We start from the raw sequence: 12,745 nt of genomic DNA, 5'->3' as shown, positions 1-12,745 counted from the left end.
GGCGTCGCGGGCAGATTAGAGCAGATTGGCTGTATTAATCGCCGGTGGACGTCATGGACCACGTGGAAACGAAGACGAACCACCAGTTGATTCCGTTACCTCGTGCCACGAACCTTGTCCACTCTTGCATTCAACTTCTTGTTGTTATTGTCGAGATTTTTTTTTACGATTAGGTGATTGGTCTTTCGAGACGTTAAAACGGGTTGAGATTGATCTAAAGATCGGAGATTTTTCTTCTTTTTTTTTTTAATCGAGTGATTGGTCCTTTGAGATGTTAAAATGGATTAAGTACGGTTAGTTAAGCTTCTTGAAGTTAGTAGAGCGTCTTTCTTTTTTTAAGGGAGGTTTGAAACGTGGTCCAAGGTGCTTTGCTCTTGTTAGCTCGTGGATTTAACTTGCATTCGTTAGCTCGGGTCGATCTCTCCCTTGAAAAGTGCATACGTCACGCGGACTGTTTCGTTTATCTTGACCTCGTTGGCACGGGGGCGGTTTTGGAAGATTGATGCGGTTCGAATGGATAGACGGTCCGATTAGAGGCTGCTTTCTCTACTTTAGGTTCGTTCACATTCCCCTGGGAGAAGGTATTAAAATTCTGGCTACTGTGCGGTACTGGGACGTTTATCGAGATTGATAAAGAATACGAGATTACTTTTATTTACTATCTTTGCAATGAATTTTAGTTCTTTTCTTGCCTTACAAAATTATATTTATACTTATTAACCATATTAATTTTGTACAAAAGCAAATGCACCACTTTCTTTAATCATTTCTATCGTTTCTTCAGTCTTTCTATCTGTATTCGCATATTTTTTTTTTTAATTTTCTTATTATATTTGTATCTTTTTTACACCCGTAACGAATAAATTTCCACAGGAAGACGCCTCCTTCGAGCTCAGTATCGTTCTCCCCCGGTTTCTTAATTACCCCAGCGCACATTTTTCCAAATCTCAGCGCGAGTTTACCGCTCATTAAGCTCGGAATCGCTCGGTTTTACTCCATAATTCAATCAGATGCCCGGGAGACCCACGGCTGAGATTTCCCCGGCTCCGTTTGACGTAGCCCGATAGGAAGAGCTCCGCTCGTTTCCCCGTCGAGTAAATTGCATTTCGCCTTTTTCTCTCCCGCCGGATCGCGATGGGAGGAGGTGAAGTGAACGAAAACCGCCTCGTTGCTCTCGATTTCAATCGAGCTTTCCGATCGATATAGCCGGCTTCTCGTGGCCCAGTAAGGCGGCCGCTTATCAGATGTTACATAAAACGGACAAGAATCCCGCGTCGTGGCTCGTAAAAGTGAATTACAGAGACGATAGGCTCGCGAAACGCGCCGCAATCGTGTCGTTCCACCTGTCACAATGGAATTACGCGTGCTTGTTATCTGTTGCACGATCGACGTTACACGCTGACTCAGCCGTTGTTAAATCACCAATGGCACCGACGTTCATTTATAACAAGATCGAATTGAGAAACTCGCAGGTCGGTGTAGTATGTAAAATACGACGAAAGCGCGTACGGAAGGCTGTTATGAAGGTACGTGTGAAAGATGTTATCAGAACTCGTTTAATAACGAACACAACGTACTCTTCCGTTCTTAATTATTCCTTCAGACTGTGCTCTTGGTATACGAGACAGGTAGCGACTTCCTTTTTTTCTTTTTCTTTTTTTTCAGTAGTAATATGTAATATATATTCCTATCGGGATAAAGATTTTTACGAATCGATATTACATTTTAAATGTAACATTCGCGTACGGTGATTTAATTGCAATTCTCTTAAAATATTCGCGCTGCATTTGGAATGGCTGAATAACAAGTTTTCCCTCGTGTTTATTAAATCTCACGAATTATGCTTCCCTTTAATTTACGACAGCGCGCGATTGATATTGAACGAAAATAATCGACGAATTAATAAATTGCATTGCACGACTCTTTTATTTCATGTTTATCTCGAGTATCCCAGAGTATCTCTTTAAAAAATCGTCGTAATTCCGTTACAGCATCCTTTATTGCACGCTTTATCTCTCATAATTATCACTTACACACTCGTGCGATCGGTATCGCCTGCGATAAAGAAACCTAACTGCGTCTCGTACCGCGAAACGAAAGTAAACGAAACGAAACAGCCAATGAAAGATCGGATTTACAATTTGGCCCAGGCACCTTTTCAGACTCGCCTCGGAGCGTAGAAAAGAAGAAAAGAGGAGATTTACTAGTGTCGTAAAGTCGATTTCGCGCCACTTGTAAGTATGTGCCGTGCAATTTTTTCTGACGATTCCGACGATCGGAACAGATAGTAGTATTAATTCGAAAGCGATTCGATCAATGGCTGCTTCAGGGCACGCGGATCTAGCCGAGTTCAAAAGCGTCGTGAGAGCGCGTAATTGCGTGTGTTCAGGCTCACGCGTTAATTTAATTCTCCTCTCCCCTTTTCTCTCTCTCTCTTGATTCGTCGATTGGCTTTTGAACGACGGCGACAAGAGAATAGCGTGATGTACGAGCACGGAATTAAAACACCCGTTTATGGAATTAAACGACCAGCTTCGCCCCCGTAACTCCTCCGTTGTCGAGCCGCATTATGGATCGCGTTTAATTATAATTTACTGCGTGTACCGCGCGTTCGTGCTTGATCCCGTGAAAGAAAGTATAATACGGGCTTGTTCCGCGCGTGTATGTACCCAGTGGCCCGTTAAATCTGTCCACCTGAAGTGACTTATTTTATTCCTTCGTTCTCGTCGGATTTACCTAGCTAATTTTCACGGAAACCAGAGAAAAACGAGTATGAAGATTTTTAACGGTGTCTTTCAAGTTTTAGCGCTTCGCGCGTAATTTTTTTACCAAGGGTTGATCTCACTTTTTGCGAGAGTTATTTGAGAATCTATGGTATTCCGCAGTTTTAGCAACGACACTTGGGAATTTTAGTTTTTTTCTTATGGTAGAGAATATCGGAGGTTGCTCAGAGTTTCTGGACCACTCTGTACAAGCATCGAGCGTTCAATTCGAATTTCCCGTGCGATAGAATGCGCACACGCGGTAGAATGGCTTCGTTGCGCGAGTAGAACGGTCTCGCGGCACGAATTTACGAGGCTTAATTTCAATCCGTGCAAATTGTTCGCGTGCACGAACGCTAACAGACTGCATTCAGCCTGGGCGAAACGATCGCCTCCGATACTTGTTCTTTTCGGCGCTTTTAATTGCATCGACGAGTGTCAGACGGATGAACGATGAATTGAAACACGATTACACCTGAAAATCTGTCTCGTGCCTCGAATCGAATTCTCAGATCTTTCCCGAAGAATCCGAAGAAATGGAATTAATTCAAGCCGATACGAGAGATTGGAAAAGGTAAACAAAATGATGAAAATTACACGAGAACTTCTCCGTCTATTATCAAAAACTTGGTCACTTTACGCTTCCCGCGGAATCGTTAATCCGCAGGTTTAATCGCGTAAAAAATGTTCTATCAACAGCACATATACTTGCTCTTTTCCCTACGGGGTAGAGTAGACGCCTAAACGAGCAACAACCACGTCGTACCATAAGTAACGAGCGTCTCGTAAAGGAGAGAAAAAAGTGTACAGGGGAAACGACGCTTTACGAGCCTCGTATTTTCTTCGTGTACCATAATAGCGTCGATCGAATCCCCGCTAGAGTTCCACGCCGTTCTACAGAATACACTTGTACCTGACAATCCATGGAAAATAAAGGAAACGGTGTATACACTCGACGATCGAGTGTGAGGAGAGAGAGAGAGAGAGAGATAGACAGACAGAGAGTCTGGTGAAATAGAAGGAAGATCCCTTTCAGAATCGATCCCGACGAGAATTCTGATCCGTGCAAAAATGCCCGGTACAATGAGGCAATCTGTAGTCCCTCGTTTCACAAAAGATCCCTCTGCGAGAACGTCACGCCGTTTCTCTCCGCCTCCTCTCGTTCCTCCCCGTCGACGAAACGTCTCCTGAGTCGCACGTGAACCACGCAGGTAGTACACGCGTCCGGCCAAACGAAAAAAAGAGAGAAAAAACGACAAAAAAGGATATGAAGAAAAAGAAAGAGAGAAGGTGAATCGAGGAGAGGGCCATAGAAAGGAGAAGCGAGAAGGAAGAGGATGTTTTTTTCTCGCTGAACAGAGACAGGTGAATATAATACCTGCATCGCGGTGGCACAATGACGGGCGTTGTCCAGAGGGGCGAGACGAGACTAGCAAGAGGGGTGCACGTTTTTAGTGCTTTTCATCGTGCACACTGCACACACCACCCTGTCGTCTAGAGCACTCCATCACGCGACGATGACACCGTGGCTGCAGTTATCTATTCGGTTGTCTAGTCTAGAGTACCTCCGTGTCTCTCCCTCTTCGCTGTTGCTCTCCCTCTCTCTCCCTTTTTTTTTCACTTTCTCATTTCTTGCACGCTGTTAAATTGTCCACCGACGAATTCATAACTATCCTTACACCTCCTCCCTACCAAAGAATTTCGCGAATATCGCCGTATAGCGTGCTCTGTGTTAGAACGACGTTCGAGTGGGTGTACAGAGAGATTGAGGAAACTTGGACGCCGGACGTCGAATGGCTGGCGCCCGCTTGTTCGCAGAAACAGCTCTCATTGTCAGGAAGCGCGTGTATGGCTCGCGTCGACGACGTACACGGTCCCGTTGCATGGCGCGCGTATGTCATCGTGAATGAAAATGCAAGGTGTGTATACCGGGGGGGATTCGTGAAGCAATTGTGACTATCGTGCTTAACGCGTATTGTCGGGTGAACGAGTTACACGTTTCACTAAGAGCGTGAAATCTTGAAGAAGCTCCTCTTCGAATTTCTTGCTGAAACGAAGAATTGACAGAGTATTCTCGTGGATCGGCGGAATCTAGTTTGGCCCATTAAACTCGTTTCTACTTTGCAATTAATCAAGTTCAAGAAAGCGTGAACCCCGACAATTTTTCCTCGATTTTCCTAATTTTCAATTCCGAGTTTAGATACGCGAAATTTGTATACACGGGTTAATTTGAAATTTGAAGTGTCAAAAGTGCGAGTGAACGCGAGGGTTAATAAACGCAGCGGCGATAAATTGTCAGAGGAAGGATTTCAATGGATTTCCGAGACGTCAACTACCACAGGATCGTCTGCTCTTCGTCAGAGTTTGCACTGCCTCTCGTAATAGTTCAACTTGTCACCGAGTAATCCGACAAGACCGATCGCGGGGTCGTTGAGATCTCTATGCAAGAAAACTGCACTTTGCCTCCTACGCGACTCGAGAATACGCGATTCAACGCGTCGAAAGGATTATCGTTATCGTATATCTGCGGAGCTCGCCGCGACGATAGAGTTCCGGCGATACCAGGTGGAAAGAGGATCTTCTGCGCGGAAAGCGGGCATAAAGGGACCCCGTGCAATACGTGTGTAAATAATAATACAGCGAGATGCCTGGGATTGCACGGTCTCGGCGGCTCCTCGGGGCTCTGCGGCCATTTCGTAAGGATGAAAGAGCTCGTGAGCTGGCTTCGTAAGACGAGAGAGAAATTCCGATATGTTAGACCGCTGATAAATTCGAATTTAATCCTGTGTGCAACTACTTTTCCACTTTCATGGATCATCGAGCTGTTCCTGAGATTTTACTTCGCTAAAGATACGATATACAGTGGCAAAAGTAGAAACGAAGAAATCTAGTCTAATTTGAATGCTTTTTTATAGTGAAGTTATATTTAAAAATTTGGAGGTAATGTTACGGAAAGCGTGGTTTTTATTTTTCTGCACAAACGCTTTCATAGATATACAGTGTTTTTATCGTGTAAAACGACACACTCCCAAACTCATTAGTTTCACATCAGAGAACAAATCAGATTCTAAGATCGGTATTTAACTACTAGACAAATTTTAAACTGGTTTCCCTATGAAATTCACGTTTTTCGATGCTAGCAACGATATGCATACGTACCTTTAATAAACCATACGGTATCCTGCAATTTTACGCAAACCTATACAACGTATTTTCTGCATGAATGAATAAAGATCTATCGGTTGATTCTATGAATAATCTTGCACTCAAAATGTCACGTATTATAAAATTTTTCTCGAAACTCGGTACTTAAATAGAAAGTCACAGGTGCTTAACAAATTTCTATCCAGACAAATCGACGTGTATCGAAAACTTCACCCAAAATTCTCCTCAAAATTCAAACACATCTTGGCCATCGAAACGAAATGTTCAAACGAAGCAACTCCCTCAAAACCCGCGTAAAACTACACGAAGCAAACACGTAACGACACAATTCCCACATTTAATCTCCCGCCGTCGAAAGATTCTCCAATCTACTCGCGTACGAAAAATGTCGGAGCCAGGTTTAATTGAAACAAAAGCTGTCCGAATGATCTGCAAACAAATTCCCGAATGGCCTGGAGCTAACGAGAACTGACCCAGATCTATTCGATCCGAGCGTGTGTACACGGTAACGAACGCAAACAGAAATGACAAAGTTCTGGAACGTGTGGTGCTGTACTTACTGGTGAGTGGTGACGTTGAAGAAGAGATGCGAGAATTGCGGCGCCGAGTCTTCCGGTCCGTGCGGCGCCGGAAAGCTCGCAACCAGCATCACCGGCTTCCGGGCAAAATTGTGTTTGCTCTGGCGCAGAAACGCCACGCTGTCGTTCGCTATCAGGTCCGGGTAATAGTCCTTGCTGTACTCGAAGCCGTGCTTTATCTTCTTGCCGTTCATGTTCACGCTGTAGTTGTAGTACCGTGAATTCATTATGAGACCGCCCCATTCCCGCCAGCCAGGCGGTATGTACGAGCCGTTGTACTTGTTCAGATACTTGCCGAAGTACCCTGAAACGTGTGTTTAAGATAACGCGGATTAAATTCATGCCGATAACGTTGCTGGAATTCTTCCGTCGTCTTACCATTCCCTCTCCATTTTTAATTCATCGTTACTCTTTGACAAGTTCGACAGATCGGGTAATAAATTATCGGGTGTACGAATCGGGTAAGAAATGTTTAGGAGAATTCGGATTATTTGACACAGCATTCCTACGGTATTTTTACGGTTGGCTCGTTTAAGGCAACACGAGCTGAATTCACGCTTGTCGCTTGGCTGGAATTCTGGCCGATTTAATCCGCGATTTTAATTCATTATTCTGTCGTTTCCACCGGCTTGCGTGGATTTTCTCGACAAGTCCCCGTGGATTAAGTTATAAATTATTGGGTGTAGCTAATCGATCTTAGAAGAATTCCTACCATTTTGCGGTAAAAAAAATTGGAATTCGCTTGTGATAATTTTATTCGTAGAAAAATTCGACAAAAATTGTTAATTATCGGGTGAATAAATAGGTAATCGATATTGAAACAAACTTCCTGTCATTTTGCGAGGCAGTCGATCGATAACCTCGATAGAAAAATTGGAATTTAAGTGGTAAAAATATTCCTGGTATTTACTGTGTTGCATGATTTTCACTTAGGTGTAGATTGATTATCAAGAAGGAAGAACGCGCGAGAAATGTTCGTGTAGATAGTGCATTGTAGTTAGCTTCCTGGTGCTCCTTTTTGGAAGCTGGTTGTTTTTTTTTCCAGGACGAGAATGGAATAGAAAGTTGGAAGCGCGAGAAAGTTATGTTCGTAATCGATCGAACGAACAGTGGTTGGTTCCGTACGAAGCTAAATCGTGGTGGCTTCCCGATTCCAGTGGCCACGGGAATAAAAGCAGAACGTCGGTTAGGGTAATCGATCTGTTACATGAGTCAGTTCCTGCGACGAATCGAGCGTGTCCATAGCACATTAATTACTATCGCGATAGTAGGGGGTTAGAGAGATCTTTCTTTCATTAGGCCCGACTAGAAACGAGCCGGCCACGCCTCGCGATCATTAGTCACTCTGTGGCAACACTCTGATTCGTGCTTTTTGCCAAATACGCCTTATCCCCCCCCGCAAATAAATGGAACGCTCTGTTGAGTATCGTTGACGACGATTTGCAACCACGTCTGGCACTTGTGCTAATCATTAATACGAGATACAAGTGATACAGGTTTTTTGTTAATCAAGTCTCGCATACTCTTCTTCACTCTGTCTAAGGGTTAACCCTTTCATATCTGAGTAATTATTCCTCTGCTTCTCTGAGTTTCTTGACTTCCTCATTTCGGAGTCGAAATATTTCAAGTCAATTCTTGCATACTCTTCTAAATTTTGATTGCATTCTGTGAAAGGGTTAACCCTTTCAAACCTCAGCAATTTTTCTTTCACTTTCCTAATTTTCTTGGCTTTCGTTTGGGAGTCAATCCTTGCATACTCTTCTTAACTTTTGTTATAATTTGTGAAAGGGTTAATCCTTTGAAACCTAAGCAATGTTTCCTCTAATTTTCTAGACTTTCATTTGAGACTCGAAACACTTTTGATTCACTTGGAATTTTGATGCACAGGTCAATCAAAAATTTAAATGCCCAAAAGAGTGAGTGGGCATAAGTGTTTATTTAGGCGCCAAAGGGTTAAATAATAAAGTGGCGAGACAATAAAACGTTCCCTTTCCCACGGGGGTATCGTTTCGAAAGCAGAGCCTCCTGCTAAGTAATTTCCCAGCTTTCCTTTCACCGGACCGCGATAAATCAAAAGGCAATCCCATTTTCCGCCTAACCCTCGGTTGTGTCCCGTAGCAATGGCGCGTCGGCTTTAGATTCATCTCCGGGGCATCGTTGAATTATTCATACGGGGCAGCATCAAATAATTAATTCAAAAGTACCAACGCCGTCCCTTTCGTCGTAGCCGCGTTCACATACCTGTGCAGCCCTATCGAGAGCCTATAAGAGGGCCCTTATTTATAACAGTTGCGCGAGCTGGCCCCGGCGACGGGACAACTTTTTGCCGGGCCAGGACCACCGAGCTGGCTCGATCGCATTACTCTCGTTTTGCGTTAACCGATGACATCTCAATAAAGGGCCGTCTTGTCCGCTAAATATAAAGAACGGTAAATCTTGCTGTGATCAGAGGGGAAGGGGGCAACTGAGAGAAGGAGTTCTACGTTTGTATTTACTCGTGCCAGGACCTCGCGTTATCCTCTCGATCATTCAACGATAGAATCACTTTCAATCTTTGATCAAATCTAGAGAAATTTCGTCTGTCTCTTGTTCTTTGCTAGATACATTAGTGCACAGTGTTCTCTTTTGGCGACACTTTCATTTTGAGAATTTAGTTTTTTAAATTTTAATTTGCAAGCAATTACAATTTGGCGACAGAAGGCAATAAAAGGCGATAACCATAAATCGTTATGACGAGTATTTCCAGAAGTAACCATAGTTCGTTCTCTCGCGTAAAAGGGTTAAAATTGCCTTCTCGATTTTAACAAGTCCTTGAAAGATACATCTTTAAAAAGAAAAGTTAACCGCACATCACGCGAGTTGACGTTTTTCCCGCGGCGAAAAGAACGTCGAGCGGATGTTCCGACCTGGTTTCTTCCTCGCGGCGAACCGACAGTCAACCAGCAGCCCGGAAGGAGGGAGTAAAGGAAAAAGAACGAATCGCGGATTAATTAGCGACGTCGTTGGAAAAAGTTTTGGCCGATGGTCGCCGACAGATACCGCCTTCGTGGCCGCTTTTCGAAAGCGAGACACGTTTCTCACGGAACAGGTTTAAAAGGATCACGCTTGATCCAGCGGTGGAATTTGCATAAACGACTGTTACCCCAGCGGTCTGGTGCCGCTTCCACGATTGCGCTTTAATTATCGATAATTCGAGCTCATTCGACACACCGTGCAGGGAATTTGTTAAGGAACGATGACATCCAGATTTGTCGCTTCGATAATCAAATTAATCGTTCTGGCTTGGCCCAAGGCGGGACACGTGAATGGTAAATAAAAGGGTTCGTCGTTCTATCTCTCTCTCTCTCTCTCTTTTTTCTTCTTCTTGCAGAAAAGATAACAGTGTAACCGGTCGCTAATGACTATTAATTTTCGATTAATCGCTGAATTATGCAAACCGTGCGTATGCGTGTGTACTGCTAGAGGGTGTGGTGAGATGAGTTGTGGAATCGACACAGGAAATGATTCTGCTTGTAAGGTAATTGGAATTTGTCTGTGTAAAGACTAGTTCTGATGGAAATTCAGTTTAATGACTTATTAGATACACGTGTTTTTGTGATGGATCAGTTTATTGATATTTATTTACAAGTATCTCGTAATTGTGAGGTTGGAAAATTTATGGGATTTCCTCTTTTACATTGTATAAAAAAGATATTTCAAGACACAAAAATCCTGAAATTTATCATTATTTGTACCGATTAATTTAGATAGATAGTTATCGATAGCTGATGATCGATTAAATTGAAAAATGAGAGTAGATCCGAATAGTGCGTTTTGTCCTATATTGTCCAATTAAATCAGTGATCTCATCGCAGTAGACTAAATACTGCATTGGTGGCAAAGTTATGTCAGTTTTCGACCGTGCCAAGATAAAAAGATTCAGATGACCCTCGCGTCACTGTTTACGATAAATTCATTTTATCAGGGTGCTGTTTTATGTTTACAAAACACTCGAGTCTCGTTTGAACTTGAACACGAGAATTATTAAATGGAAAATACATGTAATATCTTACTTTTCATTTAACACATTCTTAAAAATCGACGAGTATCTAAAATTAAGGTAGATAGCCATTGAAAAATGATAAGAAAAATATTTTTTACAGTTCTTCTCAACAGTTATAGTATGCATTTATTCCTTCATCATCTATTCCTCCATTTTCTCTAGCAATGCTCTCCCCATGCATTCACGGGGTCGTTGCTACGCTCCCCTTCAAGTACACTCTGCACAGTGCTGACTTAGCGCCAGCCTAAAAATACCTGGATGCACTGGGGCAGCCGTAAATATCAATTAGATTCTTATCAAGCAATGCGGTGCATGCGAGGAACGCGATGCACCCAGTGCTCCAATAATGATCGGCCAGCTGGTAACGAGTCTAATTCCCGTCATTCTAGTTAATCGCTGCCACCGCCTCTTCTCTTCTGCAAATTCTACGTCCCTCCCTTGAAAACAACCAGAAAAATATAGCGGGTGATCGAATAATCTTGCGATCACTCCGAAATTACGGGTCATTTATTCGAAGTTTGATCGCTTGAAATTTTTTCATCCGACGACGATTTCATTTTACCTCCTTTCGAAGTAGCGAGAAAAAATATAACGGGTGATCGAATTATTTTATTATCACTTGGAAATTAAGTATCACTTATTTGAACTTTCGTTACTTAACATTTTTTTATCTGACGATGATAAATGATTTGATTTCGTCACTGAAAAATAGCAGGAATAATATATCGGGTGGTCGAATTATTTTACGATCACTTTGAAATTAAGTATGGAAATAAGATTGGATTGCACAAATTCGCAACGTCTCTATCGTTGATCTTCTTGTCCTCGAGCCAACAATTATTCCATCCCGTCGTTTCACGGTGAAACGATCCACATTTCCACAGTGATCCGCAACAAATAACCGAACAGAGGCTATATCTTTCATCTGTATATCTCAACTGACGACACATCAACGTCGTTCTACGGCTTTCGAAACGGACAAGCGTCTACGTCGTCCCCGATTCGACGCGGTCCGCTGCCTCGATACCTCCTTTTCGCGAATTTAACCCGCCTGGCCCATATTCCCGCCCGCATAGCCCGCCTGTATATCCGCTGCATCGACCGCTGCAACCATTCCCCCCTTTTCAATATTCGTTTTGCTCGTTCTGGCGTCCGCGACTGGCGCCAGGATATCACGATTCCTCCGCCTCTCGTCCTTTTGTCCCGCTTTGTCCGACAGACCGATCGGACCAGCCTTGTCCCGACTTTTTACGAGCGGACGTCTCTCCAACTAGCCGACCAACCATTATTTTTACATTTTCGCCCAGGGATTCGCGCGCTTTTTCAACTGTTCGGCGGCCACGCTTTCCGGCTACGAAGCAACAGGTACACGCCGGGGAACGTTGGACGTGCTCGAATCGACCCACTTCTTGCCTTGTCTTTTTCTATCTTCAGAGATCATTCCGGGTCGTTTGATGTTTTAGGAGACGGGTGTTGGCTTCTCTCTCTCTCTCTTATTGTGCGAGGGGATGTTTGAAATTTTGGTGGAAGATTTGGAATTAATTTTGAAAATTTAAATTTCATTGGAAGACTTTGAATTAGATTTGATTGGAAGAGTTTGAATTAAATTTGGAAATGATTCTCTAGGTTTCTGGATTTATTCTCTATGCGATATAGCTAACTTCGAATTAAATTCAAAGATTCAAATTTGATTGGCCCATTTTGGATTAAATTTGGAAATTAGGAAATTTATTTCATTCGATAAATTTAATACCGCCAAATTGTTGGAAATCAAAACTAATTGATCGTGGCTTAAACCTAGAAGCCTCAATTACCAATTCAAAGTCTCGGAGCTCTCGTTAATATTCTTCTAAAATTGCAAATTTCCCTTACAAAAAAATTATCCAATTTTTGCTAAAACTTCCTAGCACCCGTATACTCTACAAACTCTTTCTAAAAAAAAATCAAGAAACTTCTGTTTAACAATTGCCTCGCATTTATATCCCGGCGGTGGTAACAATGGTACACCGGTGACTATTAAATTCGTCAGAGAATAAGTTCAACGAACAACCGTCGTCGACAAAACTGTTCAGAAGCCCGGTTTCGTCGGTTGCTCGAGTTAAATCCGATTAGCTGCAAGCGAGGCAGTTCATAAATCTGATAGAAACGGGTTGAAGCTTCGTTGTGTCGAGAAGAAGCTTCGCGAGGTTCGTTGCACG

The 12,745-nt window shown here is 43.0% G+C and overlaps 1 protein-coding gene across 1 annotated transcript in view; it reads right to left on the bottom strand.

Moving 5' to 3' along the window:
• The window catches only part of LOC108572088 (extracellular sulfatase SULF-1 homolog), a 107,085-nt gene that overhangs the window by 20,908 nt on the left and 73,432 nt on the right, over positions 1-12,745 (bottom strand). The window contains exon 4 of the mRNA XM_017934279.1: positions 6,488-6,809. Within this exon, the coding sequence (XP_017789768.1) occupies positions 6,488-6,809 (322 nt within the window). The remainder of the gene's footprint in view (positions 1-6,487; positions 6,810-12,745) is intronic.

This window comes from Habropoda laboriosa, unplaced genomic scaffold (assembly GCF_001263275.1).
Source record: "Habropoda laboriosa isolate 0110345459 unplaced genomic scaffold, ASM126327v1 scaffold67, whole genome shotgun sequence".
In the NCBI taxonomy this organism is placed as follows: Eukaryota; Metazoa; Arthropoda; class Insecta; order Hymenoptera; family Apidae; genus Habropoda; species Habropoda laboriosa.
This window is presented reverse-complemented; position numbering and strand designations above follow the sequence as displayed.